This window comes from Mustela nivalis (assembly GCF_964662115.1).
Source record: "Mustela nivalis genome assembly, chromosome: 11".
In the NCBI taxonomy this organism is placed as follows: domain Eukaryota; kingdom Metazoa; phylum Chordata; class Mammalia; order Carnivora; family Mustelidae; genus Mustela; species Mustela nivalis.
In genome coordinates, this window is record NC_139030.1 from 104514749 (window position 1) to 104532864 (window position 18116).

General features: G+C 33.5%; 1 protein-coding gene across 3 annotated transcripts in view; it reads left to right on the forward strand.

Annotated features, from left to right (window-relative positions):
• BOLL (boule homolog, RNA binding protein) overlaps positions 1-18116 on the forward strand; it is a gene marked incomplete at its 3' end in the record, with an annotated part of 58526 nt that overhangs the window by 11194 nt on the left and 29216 nt on the right. For 2 of the 3 annotated variants that reach the window (XM_082689054.1, XM_082689055.1), the window contains exons 6-10: positions 3055-3182; positions 7037-7108; positions 10305-10352; positions 11126-11248; positions 14187-14285. In XM_082689054.1, coding sequence (XP_082545180.1) covers positions 3055-3182; positions 7037-7108; positions 10305-10352; positions 11126-11248; positions 14187-14285 — 470 coding nt within the window. Of the gene's footprint in view, positions 1-3054; positions 3183-7036; positions 7109-10304; positions 10353-11125; positions 11249-14186; positions 14304-18116 lie in introns of those variants that run through there. The other variant, XM_082689056.1, reaches the window with a different exon arrangement.

Consider the following 18116-nt stretch of genomic DNA (forward strand, 5'->3'; position numbering starts at 1 on the left):
GCAATTCCTAAAGCTTTAAGAATTGGCACGGTTGTGCCTTCCTTAAATTTCTGTAATTCTGTCCACTCTACTCTTCTTGTTTTCTCACTCTTCCTCTATTATATTAGGCATCTTTACAGTTAGATTTTACCCAAAGATTTACTGAACTCTATAGTCGTCTTTAGCTGGAAGGAGATACCTAAAATCAGTAACTGAATTTTCTTATTTTTCCTTAACTGTGCGCTACTGTCTATTGGGATGTTTAAAACATTAGGTTGTTATTGTATACCTGTTAACAAATTAATAGCTGTGCTCCTTTGTACTGTTCTACTTTTGACTGAGAAATTAACAGTTTTGGGGTACCTGGATGGCTCAGTTGGTCAAGTGATTGCGTTTGGCTCAGGTTATGATCTCAGGGTCCTGGGATCAAATCCTGCATTGGGAATCCCTGCTCAGCAGGGAGCCTGCTTCTCCCTCTTCCACTCCCCCTGCTTGTGCCGGCTCTCTCTCTCTCTCCCTCTGTGTCTCTCTGTCAAATAAATAAAATCTTTTTTAAAAATAGTTATCAAGTTTAATTTTGACTTAGTTATTTGTTAATTTAGAAGATAACTGAAGAGTGCCCTAAATAGGTTAATACTTCTTATTAGTTCCAAGATGTAAGCTGTAACATATAGTAATAGTTCTATATTACCAGCAGTAGGTATAAGTAGTAATGTTCATATTATGACCCGTAAATTGCTTTAAAGAAAAAAAAAAACATAAATCACCATTCTGAATGCTTTCAAATAGTAAATTTGAGAAGTATAGGGTTAATAACGTAACCAAATAGTTGCATTAGCCTTCAAATCCAGGCCAAGTTGACTCCAAAGCTCTTTATACTTTTCTGCAAATAAATTTAAAGTATAAAAGTAGACTTATAAGATATGGGGAATTTTTATCTCAGTTTTTTTTCAAATCTATAGCTTGTTTCATCTCTATTATCAATATTCTAGTCCTAGCTACCCACCTCACTTGCCTTGATTACTGGATGAGCCTCCTAACAGGTCTTTCTTTTTTTTTTTTTTTAAGATTTTATTTATTTATTTGACAGAGAGAGATCACAAGTAAGCAGAGAGGCAGGCAGAGAGAGAGGAGGAAGCAGGCTCCCTGCTGAGCAAAGAGCCCGATGAGGGACTCGATCCCAGGACCCTGAGATCATGACCTGAGCTGAAGGCAGCGGCTTAACCCACTGAGCCACCCAGGCACCCCTAACAGGTCTTTCTGAATCCACTTTTTGTACCTTCTGACCCATCATATACAAGGCAGCCAGAGTGATCTTTCAGAAGTGTATATTTCATATTATTCTTAGCTTATTTTGAGCTCTTCTTTCCTTTTTTTCCTATACGTTAGCCATCTAGTTTTCTTTCAGTTCCAGAACATACCATACTCCTGATATACATTATTTTCTTTGCCTAGAACACCCTTTGCCATCCCATTCCCATCCCAATCTTTTTTTTTTTTTTTTCTTTAAGATTAGGTGTGGAGCCCAATGTGGGGTTGAACTTATGATCCTGGGATCAAGACCTGAGCTGAGATCAACAGTCAGACACTTACCCAACTCAGCCTCCTCGGTGCATCCCAATCATTCTTTAAAGCTCAGCCCAAACATCATTTCTTCACAAATTAAATATAATTAGAAAGTTCATACTACCCCGTGAAATACCCTATACTACCTCTTAATGTATTTATCAAAATTGTATTTAATTAATTAATTATGTAATAAACTAATAACTATTTTCTCCACCTGAAGGTAACTTTCATATGACAGGTCCAGGTTTTTTTTTCCCCTTTTGGCTGTATCACCAATGCCTTGTAATAGTACTTCCTCAATTTTATTTATTTATGTAACAGATAAACCTGCGGTTCCTTGAGTATCTTGAAGGGAAATCCATGAACCTCCTGAATTTGTGCAAAAAAAATTTTAATATATATATTAAATATATATTAAATGTATATCCCTGAGAAAAGGATGCATGATTTTCATCAGATTCTCAAAAGGATGAGATTAAGAATCACTAAAATAAGTAGTAACAATACAGATGAAATATAGTGAAAATATAAAAGCTCAGAAGTGGTAGTGTTGCTTAAAGTGGTAGGCCAGTGCTCCTCACGGTGTGGTTTGCAGCCAGTAACAGTTCAATTGGAATCTCTCAAAATGCCCTATCCCAGACTTATTGAATCTAAATCTCTGCTAATGGGGCCCTGGAATTTGTATCCTAATAAACTATCTAGGTGATTCTAATGTACGTTAAAATTTGAGAATTACTGGTATAATGGAAGGAGGATTGCCTTTTCCAGTAATTTACATAAATTTGCTGGTCAAGTACTTAATTGACTTGGCTTAAGTACTTAAGTACTTAATCTGACTTGGCTTATATAAATTTTTCAAGTGTTCTCTTGACAAAAAAATATTTCTTTTATTTTGGGGGAGGGAGGGTTTATATATAACTTGATCTGATAAAAGAGATGGGGACCCAGAACTACACATGAAGATTTGTGTTCATGTTTGCAATAAGCAGCAGTTGTAGCAAAGGGAGGCTGGAAAGTAAAAGTCATGGTCTCAATGAATGCTTGTGGTAATGGAACCAAAGAATTTGTAGGATGGAACCAAAATATCTTCAGGAGAGTATGGAATCTTTTCCAACTTCACTGCCTTCATCATCTTTGGCCTTTTACAAATAAAGGTCTTAACTAAGGTCTTAGGTCTTAAGACCTTAGGTCTTAAGGTCTTAGGTCTTATGACCTTGCTGATAATAATTTAAATTTTTAAGCCTTGTGTTGGATCACATTGTTATTAAAATCTAAATTGGTGAGTTTTTAGTATTCTTTATTGAATTTATTTCTTTTTCCTCACTTTAATCTAATAAAAGTTCTAAGATAGTGAGTTTGAAAATATATACTTCAAAAATACTTCAACATTTGGAATTTTTAATTTGCAACATTCAATTTTTACTGTAATTGTATCAAGTGTTCAGAAATTACCTTTTTAAAAGTTAAACTGAACATTTTAATTATTATTATTTAATCTTTATTTAGGTTCCACTATAATGCCAGCAGCTGGAACAATGTATCTAACGACTTCAACTGGATATCCTTACACATATCATAATGGTGTTGCTTATTTTCATACTCCAGAGGTAGCTTCTGTCCCACCACCTTGGCCTGTAAGTAATTTTCATCTTAAAAGGGTTTCCATCTATTCTATCAATTTTTTAAAACATTTATTTCTGAAATATTTCAACCATAGACAAGTATGAATAATAATTAACAGCCATGTAGCTACCACTTATTTAATAAATGTTAATATTTTGCCATATTTATGTAAGTTCTTTTAATAAGGAGAAATGAAATAAGAGAAATTCAGGTATAGTCTCCTTGCCCCCATTTTATTACCCTCCTTTTCTCTTCAGACATATTTGGAATATATAACCATAATATCTTTCCTATCATTTTAGGTTTTTATTACAAATGTAGGTATCCTTAAACAATAGGTAGTATTGCTTTGGGTGATTTTCTTAACACTATATAAATAACCAGTTTTTCTATTCAACATTATGTTTTTGAGATTAAACAGTGTTGTTACTAGTATATCTAATTCACTTATTTTAATATTTATAATATTCCATATTATAAGTATATATTCCCCTATTGATGGATGTTTTAAGTTTTTTCTGTAATCAAGATCACAGTGAACATCCAGATCTTGTATGTACTATGTGAGAGTTTATCTAGGAAAGTAATCTTCAAGGTTTTTTGCTTGTATATCCTCTAAAAATTTTCTGAAAAATTATGAATACTTATTTTTAAGTTAATATCTGAAATTTATCATAATTTTAAATAATTTAGGAATACAACATATTATGTATGCTATATACATAAAACTAATATAAGGGTATATGTCAATTATATCTCAAAGAAAAAAGATTGAAAACGTCTAGAACTCTGTTAACAAAACTAGTCAGTCAAATAAAACTTCATTTCTATTAGAAAACTCTAACTTTTAATTATTTTTAAGTTCAAATAAAAGCTCTTTTTGCTTTGCTTCTCTCACTTCTTAAGGGCATTGCCTACTTGAACTATCTATTTGTTTGATGCCCTTTTGGTATTTATATTTCCAAACAAAACATTTTAATAGATCCAGAATGAGTGAGAAGTGTGCCTTTCATCATGAAGGAGAATGGTAATTGTGAAAGGACCTTATGAAAAGAAAACAGACACATGGTACAGAGACACAGTCACAGACACATCAAATCAGGAAGGAGTACATATGAAATTTAGGATCTAAAAATTAGTACTCCGAAACCTATTCATGCCCATTTACCACTGGAAAGATTTTGTATTCTCCTCCTTTGGTCTAGGCTGCAATATATGCAGAGAAGTAAAATTTCACATCATAGAATATGCACATCTTGACTTAATGTTGCCAAATGACTTTTCAAAGTATACCAGTTTATACTTTAGCTAACAGTTTATGAGAGCTACAATTTCTCCATAACCTGCCAATCCTTTAATTTTCAATTTCTGCCAATATTATTATGAAATAGTATTTTGTTTTTTTATCTTCCTAGTCATTGGTAAGATTGAACATAATTCGGGTATTTATTGGCATTCCACTTTTTTTCTGTGAGGTGCCTCTTCATATCCTTTATCCTTTATCTTTTCTATTGGGGTTATTTGTCTTTTTCTTGAGTTCATTATATGAATTTTGTGATTCTTCTGGTGTGTGGTTTGTCCATTAACTTTACAGGGGTTTTTTTGTTATACACTAATTCTTTGTTTTAATGTTAACATATGTATTAATATTTTCCTTTATGGAAGTAGTTTCATCTTTTGGTATCTTATTTTTAAAACATAATACTTCCAAGAAAAGAACAAAAAATTTAAATTAAAAAAAATACTTCCTTATTACAATATAGGTATTATTCTATATTTTATTTTTTAAAATACTCTACTATTGCTGTTTTTCACATGTAGATCTTAAATCTGGAGTTCATGTTTACTAGTCCATCCTCTTTCATTATTGTGAAAGGAATCCTCTATGAAATACCACATTTTGAGGGTTGTTCCTCTGGGCTCTCTATTCTGTTCTGCTGGTGTGTTTGCCCTGTCCAATTCCATGTTAATTCCTATTGCTTTAGAATGAGTGCTAAAATCTGGGCAGATCTGTCACTTTTTTCTTTAGGAGTCTCTCATCTATCCTTAAGTCTTTACTTTTATAAATATAAATTTTATAATCCAGCTTGTTCAATTCTGTGAAAAGCATTTGTTGGATTTTTATTAGAATTGCATTGAATATGTAGATTAATTTGGGTATAATACTGAATTTTACCATCCACAAACATTTATTTAGGTCTTTTATTTCCATCTGTCTATAAAATTTTCTTTCTTCGTAAAACAGTTTAGTATATCTTTTGTTGGATTTATTCTTAGGTACTCTGTGGGTTTTGTTGCTTTTACGATGGTATATTTTTAAATCATACTTCCTAATAGGTTGTGACCTGTTTGCAATAATACTTTTTTTAAATGTTAACATTTGATCAGAAACCCTCCACAACATCCATGGAGATAATCAGTTATGATTCAGTATACTTACGTTTCTTTCTGTTCTTTTCTCATTTTTTCTCCATTGAGTTATTGTACCAACATTTTCTCTGCCGTAGTATTTATATGATAGCATGACCTTGTTCTTGAAAAAGGAAACAAGTTCAATGATTCATGATTAAGCTTTATATATACTTATATAAGCTTTATATATATAGTGTATATATTTATGTACACACTGTAGGTTTTGGAAGATAATCTTAGCCAAAACCAAGGTTTCTCAGCCTCAGCACTATTATATTTTCGGCCAAATGATTCTGTGTCCTTGAATGCTAGTCCTGTGCATGGTAGGATGTTTAAGCAGTGTCCTAGTCTCCCCACATCTATAAAAACCAAAAGTATTGCCATATGTTCCCTTGGGGGACAAAGTCACACCTGATTGAGAATTACTACCCCAAATCAATTAGGAAATTATTTCATATTCTGTTTGTTAAAAATTAAAAAGTATTGAATTTATCATGAAAAAATACTGAATTTTAATAAATTTTTCCCATATCTGCTGAGATTTTTTTCCTCCTTTAATCTACTAATAGAAAATAAGTATCATAGTAAATTACATTATTCTTTTCTAATGTTAATCTGTGATATAATTTTATTAGCATATTATAGTCTGAAAATTGTGTAAAACTATGATATTTTTCTTCATTTTGTGGAGGGGAAGGAGTGAACATTAAAATAAAACTGTAAAGTTAGATCCCATGTTAGAAATTGAATCTTAATTGCTATCATTAAAGCTAATTTTACCTATCTTATAATACAGTTTGCCTGCTTTATTAATGGTCTGGTTTTAAATACTCTATTTCGGTGTTTACTCTAGTACTTTGAATAATGAAGTGTTACATGTATTTTCTTCAAACAGGGAGAAACCACTTGAAGTTTATTGATCAATTCATTTAAATATCAAATTAATAAAATAGGATTTGATCAATGCTTTAATAAATAATGTATTTGACTTAAATAATAACAAAGGAGCAGGATTTAATTATTTGTAAGCAGTGGAAAATCAGTGGCAAAATCAAATATGATTAATCATTCAGTTATGTGTTGTGTAAGCATTATCTACTGCTGGTCTCTTGATAGAAATAGGCACTGTCACCTTAAGTCCAGCTGCCATTTTCTTTTAAATATTCTCTTGGAACTATATTTTCATAATCTTTGGGGTGAAAGCAATTTTTCTGGTGGTTGTCTTTTAATATTACCATGAAAATGAAACCAAAGTGGGAATACTGTGATGATTTTAATAGACTTAAGTTGCATTAGTAATAATAATATGAAAAAGAGGTAGAAAAATGACATTTCCAATTATAGATCATAAGTTGATTGGGTTTAGGTAACAATTTGGGATAAATTTTATAATAAACTTTTAAAGAATTTTGCCTAGGCCTAAAATAATCTCTCATTTTTTTCCCTCTTATAGTCACGTTCTATATCTAGTTCCCCTGTGATGGTAGCTCAGCCAGTTTATCAGCAACCTGCATATCACTACCAGGTAAACATGAAATTAAAAAGAAAATTCTCTAATACTCAGTCCTTTTTCAGTAAATTTCATTGTATTCTTTCTCATGTAGATATTCTTGTAATTAAAAAAAGATAGTTAAGCCTTGATAACAATGCTGGGTTTGGTTTTTTTCTTCTCTTATGGGGAACTAAACAATATTATACAAGAAGATGGCAGGTTTTCTTCATTTAACTAAATGTAATGAGGCCGGTTTTGCTCCCTTGGCTAACATTTAATTGTTTTTGAAAACAATTTCCAAAGCAACATATAGATAACACATACCAAATCACAGGCTGATTTTTTAATGTCATTGTTAACATTATGTCATTTTTTGCTATTGTATTTAACATAATCCGTATTAAAATAAGTAATATATTATGGTTCACATTATGGCAGCCTCTTTTAGTTAACCACACTTCATTAATTCTTGTGGGAGACTGGGGATAAAGGAGCCATAATGCCAGACCATTTTGGTGTTTTGTAAACAAAGAATACCTGTTGACATACTGTCTATGACTGCTTTTGTACTATAGTGGGAGGGTTCAGTAGTTGCAACAGAGATATTATGGTCTGCAAAGCTTAAAATATTTACCCTCTGGCCCTTTAAAGAAAAAGTTTGCCAATCTCTCATCTATTACACTCAAAAATAAAATCACATTCTTTCCTACCTCTGGAATTGTGGAAGAGAATTTTTTTCTCTTTTTTTTTCTTTTGAACTTTTAAAATAGACCCAGATTAAATGTTAAGTTTACTGGAATTCTTTTTAATATTAAACTGGGTTTTGGGAGGACAGTGGTGTTTAAATTTTATTTTATTTTATTTTTTTAAGATTTTATTTATTTATTTGACCGACAGATCACAAGTAGGCAGAGAGGCAGGCAGAGAGAAAGAGGAGGAAGCAGGCTCCCTGCTGAGCAGAGCCAGATGCGGGGCTCGATCCCAGGACCCTGAGATCATGACCTGAGCCGAAGGCAGAGGCTTTAACCCACTGAGCCACCCAAGCTCCCCTTAAATTTTAAATAGTATTTAAGATTTAAACTTACTATTATATATTAGTGTATATCATATATTATTATATTACATTATTTATTTGTAATAAATTTGTAAATTCTATTACTATGCTAAATATAAAACTAAAGTGTTTCACTTACTAAAGATGAAAATAACTTTATGACATATATTTAAAATATATATATTTAAAATATGTATACTAAAGTAACTTAATGACATATATTTAAAATACATGACTTTCCCTAAGTTACCTCCATATTTCAGCAGAGGCCCCAAAAACAGAACATTAGGTACCAGATCTTTCAATATGACAAGCCAAATATTGTGAAATTAGTTGGGGGATCCTTAGCTAATTGCCCACCTTGAGTACACATGAGGGGAGGATAAGATTGCAAGAAGTTGTTAGAATGCTGTAGCATGTCCTCTTCTTCACAACTAAGTAAAGAAGACATCGGAGAATAACTGAGAAAACTTAATGTTTGTCCCCTGAAATTTGTGAGATGGTTCTTGGATCTGACCGCTCCTAAAAAAAAGTCCAAAAAGAAAGACTCTGGATTTTTGTGGAAGCTGGCGGCAGGGGAAGTAAATTAATTAATTAAAAAGTCCAAAGAGGAAGCTGGGCTAGTCTCCGGAGGCAGACCCTGGAGAGAAGACTACAGTGAGAATGTACTGAACTTCTACTCACAACAAGCAAAGGTTTATGTGTCCCAAGAGCAAGACGTGAATCTCACAGAAGAGACCCTTTTCAAAAAAACTTTAAGGAGATCCCATTAAAGAAAGAACCTGTGTGAAGTAGACTTCTAGAATCAAGGGCTAGAACTGCAGTTAGAAGTTCTCAGCAGTGTGGGGCACCTGGGTGGCTCAGTCAGTTAAGTGTCCACCTTCCACTCAGGTCAGGGTGCTGGGATATAACCTTGTGTCGGACTCCCTGCTCAGCAGGAAGTCTGCTTCTCCCTCTCCTGCTGCTGCTCCCCCTCTCATGCTCTCACTTGTTCTGTGTGTCTCTCTCTCTCAAAAAATAAAAGTCTTAAAAAAAAAAAAAAAGTTCTCAGCAGAGAGATCACCAAAGAATCCAGTAAACTACTTATCTAGATAGTTAGCATTTGGAATCTGCCACACCCCCAAAAAATGATTTGTCCTAATTTTAATCCTAGGGCAAGGAAAAACAGGTCAACACAGTGCTTTTAAAGTGTCGGGATGAGAAAGAATAGAGCAGCTTTCTGCTTGCTCCCCATTGAGTCCAGGTCCTCCTTTTTTAACTGATTACATACAACTATAGCTCATTTAACATACCAAATACATTCTTAAAAGTTTGTAAAACAGTTTAATTTTATACTCTGACTCTGGTGTTCTCCTTGACACAAATGATAAAATTGGAAGTATGTTACCTCAATATTACTCAGGAATATTACCAAAATCTTTTTTGGTACCAATTTATAACTATTTTATAATACAAAAAATCATTTCACCTCCCGTATTTATCTTCAGATATATATTCATCATTCTGCCTCTTCAATGAAAATCTTCCTTTGTTCTTTTCATAAATTCTAAGATTGGTAGCTTTATCAGTTGTTAGTCAAATCAGGTAACGCATGGTTCAATTCGTACTTATCTCGTATTTCTCACTTCATAAGTAGATAGTTATTTCATTTATCTAAAAACTATTTAAGTCATTTTATTTCCAGTTTTTTATTAAAATGTTTTCTTAAGAGGTTATTATTCTGCCTTTCTATTTTTTAAGATTTTATTTATTTATTTGACAGAGAGAGAAATCTCAAGTAGGCAGACAGGCAGGCGGGGTGGGGGGTAAGCAGGCTCCCCGCTGAGCAGAGAGCCCAAAGTGGGGCTCTATCCCAGGTGCTATTTTGTGGCACAAAAGTTTTTCAGTTTTGATGAAGTCCAATTTATCTTTTTTCTTTTGTTGCTTTACTGCTTGTGCTTTCCATGTCATAATTTTTTTAATTACCTAATTCAACCCCACAAAGATTTACACATATTTTCTTCTAAGAATTGTGTAGTTCCTGCTCTTACATTTAGGCCTTTTACCCAATTTGAATTAACTTTTGTATGCAATTTGAGGTTTAGGGATCCAGCTTCATTCTTTTGCACATAGATATCCAGTTTTGATCTTTGTTTATAATCTGGGTGGTATTTTTGGTTTTTGTTTTCATTTTAGGCCCCTGCACAGTGTCTACCAGGACAATGGCAGTGGGGTGTTCCTCAGGTAAATATCAACTTTTTTCATAGTGTTTTTGTGAAAACTGAATGAATATTAAAGTCAGGAGAACGAGATTTGAGATACTCCTCTTCTATTTAATACCTGTGATACCTTTGGCAGTTCATTTAATCACTCTATTTCTTAGCTTCCTCACTTGTAAAGTAGAAGTAATGATACCATACATTTGTAAATTTCTTTACCTGATCTTGGTGAAGATCACATGAGATCATGTAAGTGAAGTCATTCTTTTAAAAAGTGAGTACTTATATAAACATGAAAAATAACTTTTTACCGTTATGGGAAAATGTATCATTCTTCGGTTGTACTTCAGATTTTGCTTCAGTTCATTTTTTTTCTTCAGTTTTCTGTTCCTAAGTAAATAAATCATCTCTCAACTTTTGATACAAATAGTATACCACCAAAAAGACTATTTAATGACATTTCCCACTTCCATGTGAAGTCACAAAGCTGAGAATAGATGTTTATGCCAACTCAAATACTGTACATTATATTACAATCTTTGATAGTGAGCTTAATATAACAATTTTCTGAATTTATAAAAGAAGTTCTGAAGCACTAAGAACTTTCAATACTTACCAGTGATAAAGTTCTTTAATCACATCTACACAATTGAAATTTGTAACAAGATACATCTATGCTATCTGGTAAAGAACTTCAGGGAAATATGAAATAATTATTTCTGTCATATGTTGGGTAAGTCATTTGTTTTAATTGAAATAAATAATCATATTTGAATTAGAAATCTGGTTTTGTTTTAGTCTCCTGCCTCGTCTGCTCCATTCTTATACCTGCAGCCTTCTGAGGTTATTTATCAACCAGTGGAAATTGCACAAGATGGTGGATGTGTTCCTCCTCCTCTATCTCTGATGGAAGTTCCAGAGGTAGGTATTACTCTCAAGGTAATTTATCTATAACTGTCTCATCTTAACATTTATTTCTTTTTCTTTTCTAAAAATATTTGATTAAGTGGCGCCTGGGTGGTTCAGTCAATAAGTGTCTGCCTTCCGCTCAGGTCATGATCCCAGGGTCCTGGGATTGAGCCCCACATCGGGATGCCTGCTCAGCGGGAAGTCTGCTTCTTCCTCTCCCACTCCCCCTGCTTGTGTTCCCTCTCTCTCTGTCTCTCTCTTTCTTTCTGTCAAATAAATAAATAAAATCTTAAATAAAATAAAATAAAAATAAAAATAATATTTAAGACCCTCATGGAAGCTACACATCTTTTCTTTGACTTATTCACGCATTTCCCCTTTTATAGGTATCTAAGAATGCTTCATCTTTGACTTTTTTACTAACTAGTTCTGAACAATTTCTAAAACCACTGTTCACTGTACTAGGCTAATCTCCGACTTGATCTCCTTGAAAGAGTAAGACACCAAATGTTTTTCTTTCTTCTGGCTTGCCTGTCAACCTGTATTATTACTAATAGTCTGTCAATTAAAAGCATATAAAAATTCAAAAAATCTTAACAACTTCTTCCTTCAAATATGTAAATCAAAAGTATTTCATGGGCTACCTGGGTGGCTCTGTCAGTTAAGCATACAACTTTTTTTAAAATTTTTTTTATTTTTTTATAAACATATAATGTATTATTAGCCCCAGGGGTACAGGTCTGTGAATCGCCAGGTTTACACTCTTCACAGCACTCACCATAGCACATACCCTCCCCAATGTCTATAACCCCACCACCCTCTCCCTACACCCCTCCCCTCGGCCACCCTCAATTTGTTTTGTGACCTTAAGAGTCTCTTTTGGTTTGTCTCCCTCCCAATCCCTACCCCCCAAACCCCCCATGTTGCATCTCCACTTACTCGTATCAGGGAGATCATATGATAGTTGTCCTTCTCTGATTGACTTACTTTGCTAAGCATAATACCCTCTAGTTCCATCCATGTCGTCGCAAATGGCAAGATTTCATTTCTTTTGATGGCTGCATAGTATTCCATTGTATATACATACCACATCTTCCTTATCCATTCATCTGTTGATGGACATCTAGGTTCTTTCCATAGTTTGGCTATTGTGGACATTGCTGCTATAAACATTCAGGTGCACGTGCCCCTTCGGATCACTACGTTTGTATCTTTAAGGTAAATACCCAGTAGTGCAATTGCTGGATCATAAGGTAACTCTATTTTCAACATTTTGAGGAACCTCCATGCTATTTTCCAGAGTGCACCAGAGAGCACCATAAGCATACAACTTTTGATTTCAGCTAGGTCATGATCTCAGGGTCATGGGATCAGGCCCCACATCGTCGGGTTCTGCGCACAGTCAGAAGTCTGCTGGAATTTCTCTCCCTCTGCCCTTCCCCCCCAAATAAATAAATCTTAAAAAAATAACTTAATAACTAAAAATTATAAATGTTATTTTCAGTGTCTTTATGTTCCCAAACCATTACTTACCTTACCATCTATGTGCCAAGAACTGTAAAGGTGTGTTTTAAGTCAGTGTTGTAAAAAATTAGAAAATTAGCACCCACCTCCCAATTAGAATGTATTATATTATCTAAGGTTTATAACATGATGTTCTGGAATAATAATTTCCACAGTTGGATCTTAATGTTACTATCACTACTTCTACCAGGATTTCTGTTTTCATCTCACCCTCCACTCATCATTTGCTTGACTGAATCTGCAAAGTACTCTTTGTTAAAGAAAACTTGTGGGTGCTATATTCTGAGTTCTTTCATGCCTCTTTGTTCAACATTGTTGTCTATAAATCTGAAAGACAATTACACTAGCTATAAAATAGCTACATCATATTGCCAAAACAAAGTGCCACAAACTAGGTGGCTTAAACAACAGACAATTATTTATTGTCTCACAGTTCTAGAGACCAGAAGTTGAACATATTGGCAGGTTTGATTCCATCTGAGGGCCATGAAGGAAGCATTTGTTTTGGACCTCTCTTCTTAGCTTATAGATGGCCATCTTCTCCCTGTGTCTTCACTTTATTTTTCTATCTCTGTGTCCAAATTTCTCAATTTTGTAAGGATAGTAGTTATCATACTAGATTAGCTTCTACCCTAATGACCATATTTAACTTGATTAACTCTACAAATTCCCTGTCTACAAATCAGGTCACATTCTGATATACTCAAGGTTAAAACTTCAACCAAATTCAACTCTTAACAGTACTATTTTTTTATAGAACATCTAGTCTACTCTTTTCTGGTGTTGAGTATAGCCAGAAAGAAGTTTGAAACCAGCCTTATTTTCCCCCTGAACATAATTTGCTTTTTCTTTCTGCATACCTTTTGATGGGAGGGTGTATTGTTGTTGTTGTTAAGATTTTACTTACTTATTTGAGAGAGAGAGAGCAGGGGAAAGAGCAGAAGGAGAAAGACCAGCAAATCCTGTGCTGAGCTCAGAGCCTGACATGGGGCTCAGTCTCACAATCTTGAGATCACGACCTGAACTGAAATCAGGAGTTGGGCACTTAACCCATTGAGCCTCCCAGGCACCTCCTGAGGTGTGTTCTTAGTTGTCTTTGCATATACTATTCCCACCTTCTTTCCCTTAATTTTTCAAATCCAAGCATCAATTCCAAAAGAAAGCTTTTTCTGACTGCCTCCCCAGTTTTCTTAAGCTAAATCAAGTAGTTCTTTTCTTTTCTTCTATATATGTTTCATTGGACTTAGAGTAATTTTGACGATTCAACTGTCCCTGGTCAATCTATAAATTAATTAAAGATAGAATGTGTTTTTCATTTGTGTTCCTCCATTGTGTAGCAAAATGCCTAGTACATTGCAACAATGAATAAAAACTTTGAATTAATAAATAAAAGGTAACACATGTTTTTTTCTTTTTTTTATAACAGCCTTATTCTGATCATGGTGTTCAAGCAACATATCACCAGGTTTATGCTCCAAGTGCCATTGCTATGCCTGCACCTGTGATGCAGCCTGAACCAATTAAAGTAAGAAGTTTGTTCTGATTTTTTTATTATTTTTTCAGTCCTATTTCAGGCTTTTCAAATTTATTTTCTAAAAAGAAATAATTTTGGATATTTATATCACATTTGTGATCAGAAGAACAGAATTAGTGAACTCTTTCATGTGAAGAGCGTACAATTCTAAATTAACTATAATTTTTCCAGTTAGTTTTACGTAACTTATAAATCACACATGGTCAAAATGTTTTATTTACTGTAATAAAATATATATAACTTATAATTTGCCATTTTTAAGTGTTTACCTAAGTGGTATTAATTACATCCATGTGCTGTGCAACCATTACTACTGTTTCCACACTTATGCATTAGCACAAAAAGAAAATCTGTACCCATCAAGCAATAACTTACCATTCTTTTCTCCCTACCAGTCCTTGATACTCTGAAATCAACGTTTTAGCTCATTGAATTTGCCTCGATAGTTCACATACTCAGATTTTGGTTTGGTTAATGGCTTATAGTATTTATGGGAAGATGAAATCGAGTTGACAATCTACTCTTTCAGTTTGGGAATTGTGCTTATGCATCCTAAATCAGATGCAGGCCAAAGAGTGGGAATCCAGTTAGATCCATGTATATATTCAATATATTTCAACTCTTGGCTGTGTATCAGGGAATTCTGCTTACTCCCTTATGACCTAGTTTCTTAGTGAAACTCTTCATCATTACTTGGAGGAAACGGACTATATCTGTAAGAACCACAGATTGATTAACTATTGCGATGGTAATATGAATCTTGTTTACGGTATACTTTGGTAAAGAAAGTAGGCATACTCTACAATTAAATGATAGAGATTAACTATTTCACACGCATATTTATTTATGTGTTGGAACTCAGTACCAAGATAGTCTACTTTAAGGAGCCCCCCCATATCCCTTCATCCTGTTACCATTCACCACATTCCTTCACTGTTATTACTACCAGTAATGAAATGAAACTATAATTTGACCTAGTGTCACAGCCTCAAGTGTTCCTAAACTTTATCTATAGAGAACTATTATAGTATCAAAATCTTCTAAAACGGACTTCCTCTGATGTTAACATTTTCTCCAAATATACTTCTCTAAAGATAGTTGAAAGAGTTTTGCCATATTAAATAAGTACTAGTTTTTCCAGTTGCTGATTATATAGATCATATATATAAGCACAAATGATTGAAGTTGTACCACTTGAATAATTCCAGTAGAGGATGGAGTGAGTTTTCCATCCTCTACTGGAATAGAGGAGAAATTTTCAAATAACATTAATGCTACCCATTCTTAATTTAAAGTTTAATTCCTCTAGTTTAAAAGTAAACACTTTTCTATATTTTCTTAAATCTATGAGTAGCAAATGACAGAAATTATACTGAGAAACTGCTATCTTACTCTTTAATTTAGTCATATAGAAAGTACACATATGTTGACTATAAATTATAACAGAGACATAAATAGATATCTTTGTACATATAAGCTTACAACTGGAACCAATAAACTGCCTCTAGATGTCTAGAGAAAGGCCGCTAAAAGGGACTTCAACCCCTTCTGTCCTGATACACATCTTTACTCTACCATGCACAGACCAAAAGGGAACAAAATTACTGACTTTTTCCAATTTGGAATTTAATCTGTCTCGTTAAGCATTATAATAATTCTGGTTATCACATGGGATATATCCTAGGGAATATTTTAGTCCTACCCAAGTTAAGATTTAAGAAATAGGGAAGAGTTGAAGAGCTATGAACTATACTTAAATAGCTTACTCTGAAGCCCATCATATCTTTCACAATCATGAGATTTCATTGAATCTACAAAATCATGGATTATAAGACACACCATTATTTATCACTATAAAAGAAAAAAACATTGCCATCAATTGTAAATGTATCCCTATTTAGTGTTTTGAAATAAGAAAAAATGTATGGCTCAACATGAGTGAAATTTTAACATTTTATTTTTAATTTAGAGATGTAATGTTGAGAGGCTAGGGGGAAAAAACAAGTCCTCTTTTGTTAGAGATGAGAAAAAAATTTTAATAAACTTTCAAAGTCAAAACTGGAACACAGGGCTATTGTATAGAGTTTTATATTCCCTGTTTTTGTTTTTATTTTTGTTTTAAGATCAATGTCCTATGTATTTTTTTAAGATTTTTTTTTATTTATTTGACAGAGATCATAAGTAAGCAGAGAGGCAGGCTTGGGGGAGAGGTGCGGAGTGGGGGTGGGGAGGGAGCAGGCTCCGTGCTGAGCAGAGAGCCCCATGTGGGGCTCAATCCCAGGACCCTGAAATCATGACCTGAGCCAAAGACAGAGGCTTAAACCACTGAGACAGCCAGGCACCCTGTCCTATGTATTTTATACTAAATAACTTTTTTAGGTGATTTGAAGGCCCTCAACAGGAAATGCTACCCCACTCAGGGACAGAAACTCTAAAATCACGTCTATAGTTTTCTAAAACTATATAACCATGGGGAAATGCTTTAATATACCAAGTTTCACTGTGTGGAAAATTATCTACTTTTGTTTATAGTACATTTGTATTATAACATAGAAGTCTTAATACATACCTATTATATCATTAGGAGATGATCTTTTCTCTAAAACATTAAAGTAGACTAATATTAAAATACTGATATTTGAAACATTAGCCTTTGTTCTTACTATGCAGATTTTCCCTGATACCAAATACCTTGGTGAGTTAAAACAGAAAGGTGGAAATACTCCTTGGGATAATCCGAGCCTGTTGTTTTTATAAGTATGTGTCATTTTTTAAACTCTAATGATTATAATTTAAGGGTATTAACTGTATATGTTCCAGAGTAAGTAATTTCTGATGCCAAAACTATCGTGAAGCATCAAATCTAATCAATAAAATAGAGACTTGATTCAGAGCTCAGAGCACAAGTCTAAGTACTGTAAGAGACTGCCAGAAACTATTCATTGACTGTAAGGTACACACTACTATATTCTGTCAGATCAACTACATATATTGTAAAGCTGACTAATGTAGAAACTACTACATGAATATGGTATTAATTAGAGTATCAATTTTTTTTAATTCAGCAGAGTCCCATCTTAAATAGAACTAGGTTTTGAAGTCAAGAAAGCAAAATCACAGAATCATAAAATTAGCCCATTGAGTTAGACTACAGAAAGGAACAAAAGGAAAATCTCTGTGTATCTGGGCATTTGAACTATTACGCTTTTAAGATCAGTATCAAATCCCTAGGTAAGAAGGGTAGAAGTAGAAAATTCTTAACTATTTCTGTTTTACAGTGTTTTTCCATTTTTGCATTAATACAAGTATCTAATAAATTCATTCTTATGAGAATTAACTGAGATACTGGAGACTGGGGAAATTATAATTTGAAGTTAGCCTTTAAGTTAAATGTTCATTTTATGAACTCTTACCATTTGCAACAACATGTATGGAACTAAAGGGTATTATGCTAAGTGAAATAAGTCAATCAGAGAAAGACAATTATCACGTGATCTCACTCATATGTGAAATTTAAGAAACAAAACAGAGGATCATGGGGAAGAGAGGGAAAATATAAAACAAGATGCAATTAGAGAGGGAGACAAACCATAAAAGATTCTTAATCACAGAAAATAAACTGAGGGCTGCTGGAGGGGAAGTGGGCTGGGGGATGGAGTTACTGGGTGATGGATGTCAAGGAGGGTACATGATATCATGAGCACTGCGTATTATATAAGACTATTGGGTCACTGTTCTCTACCTCTGAAACCAATAATACATTGTGTGTTAATTGAGTTTAAATAAAAAATAATATAAATAAAAATGAAAACATTAAATGTT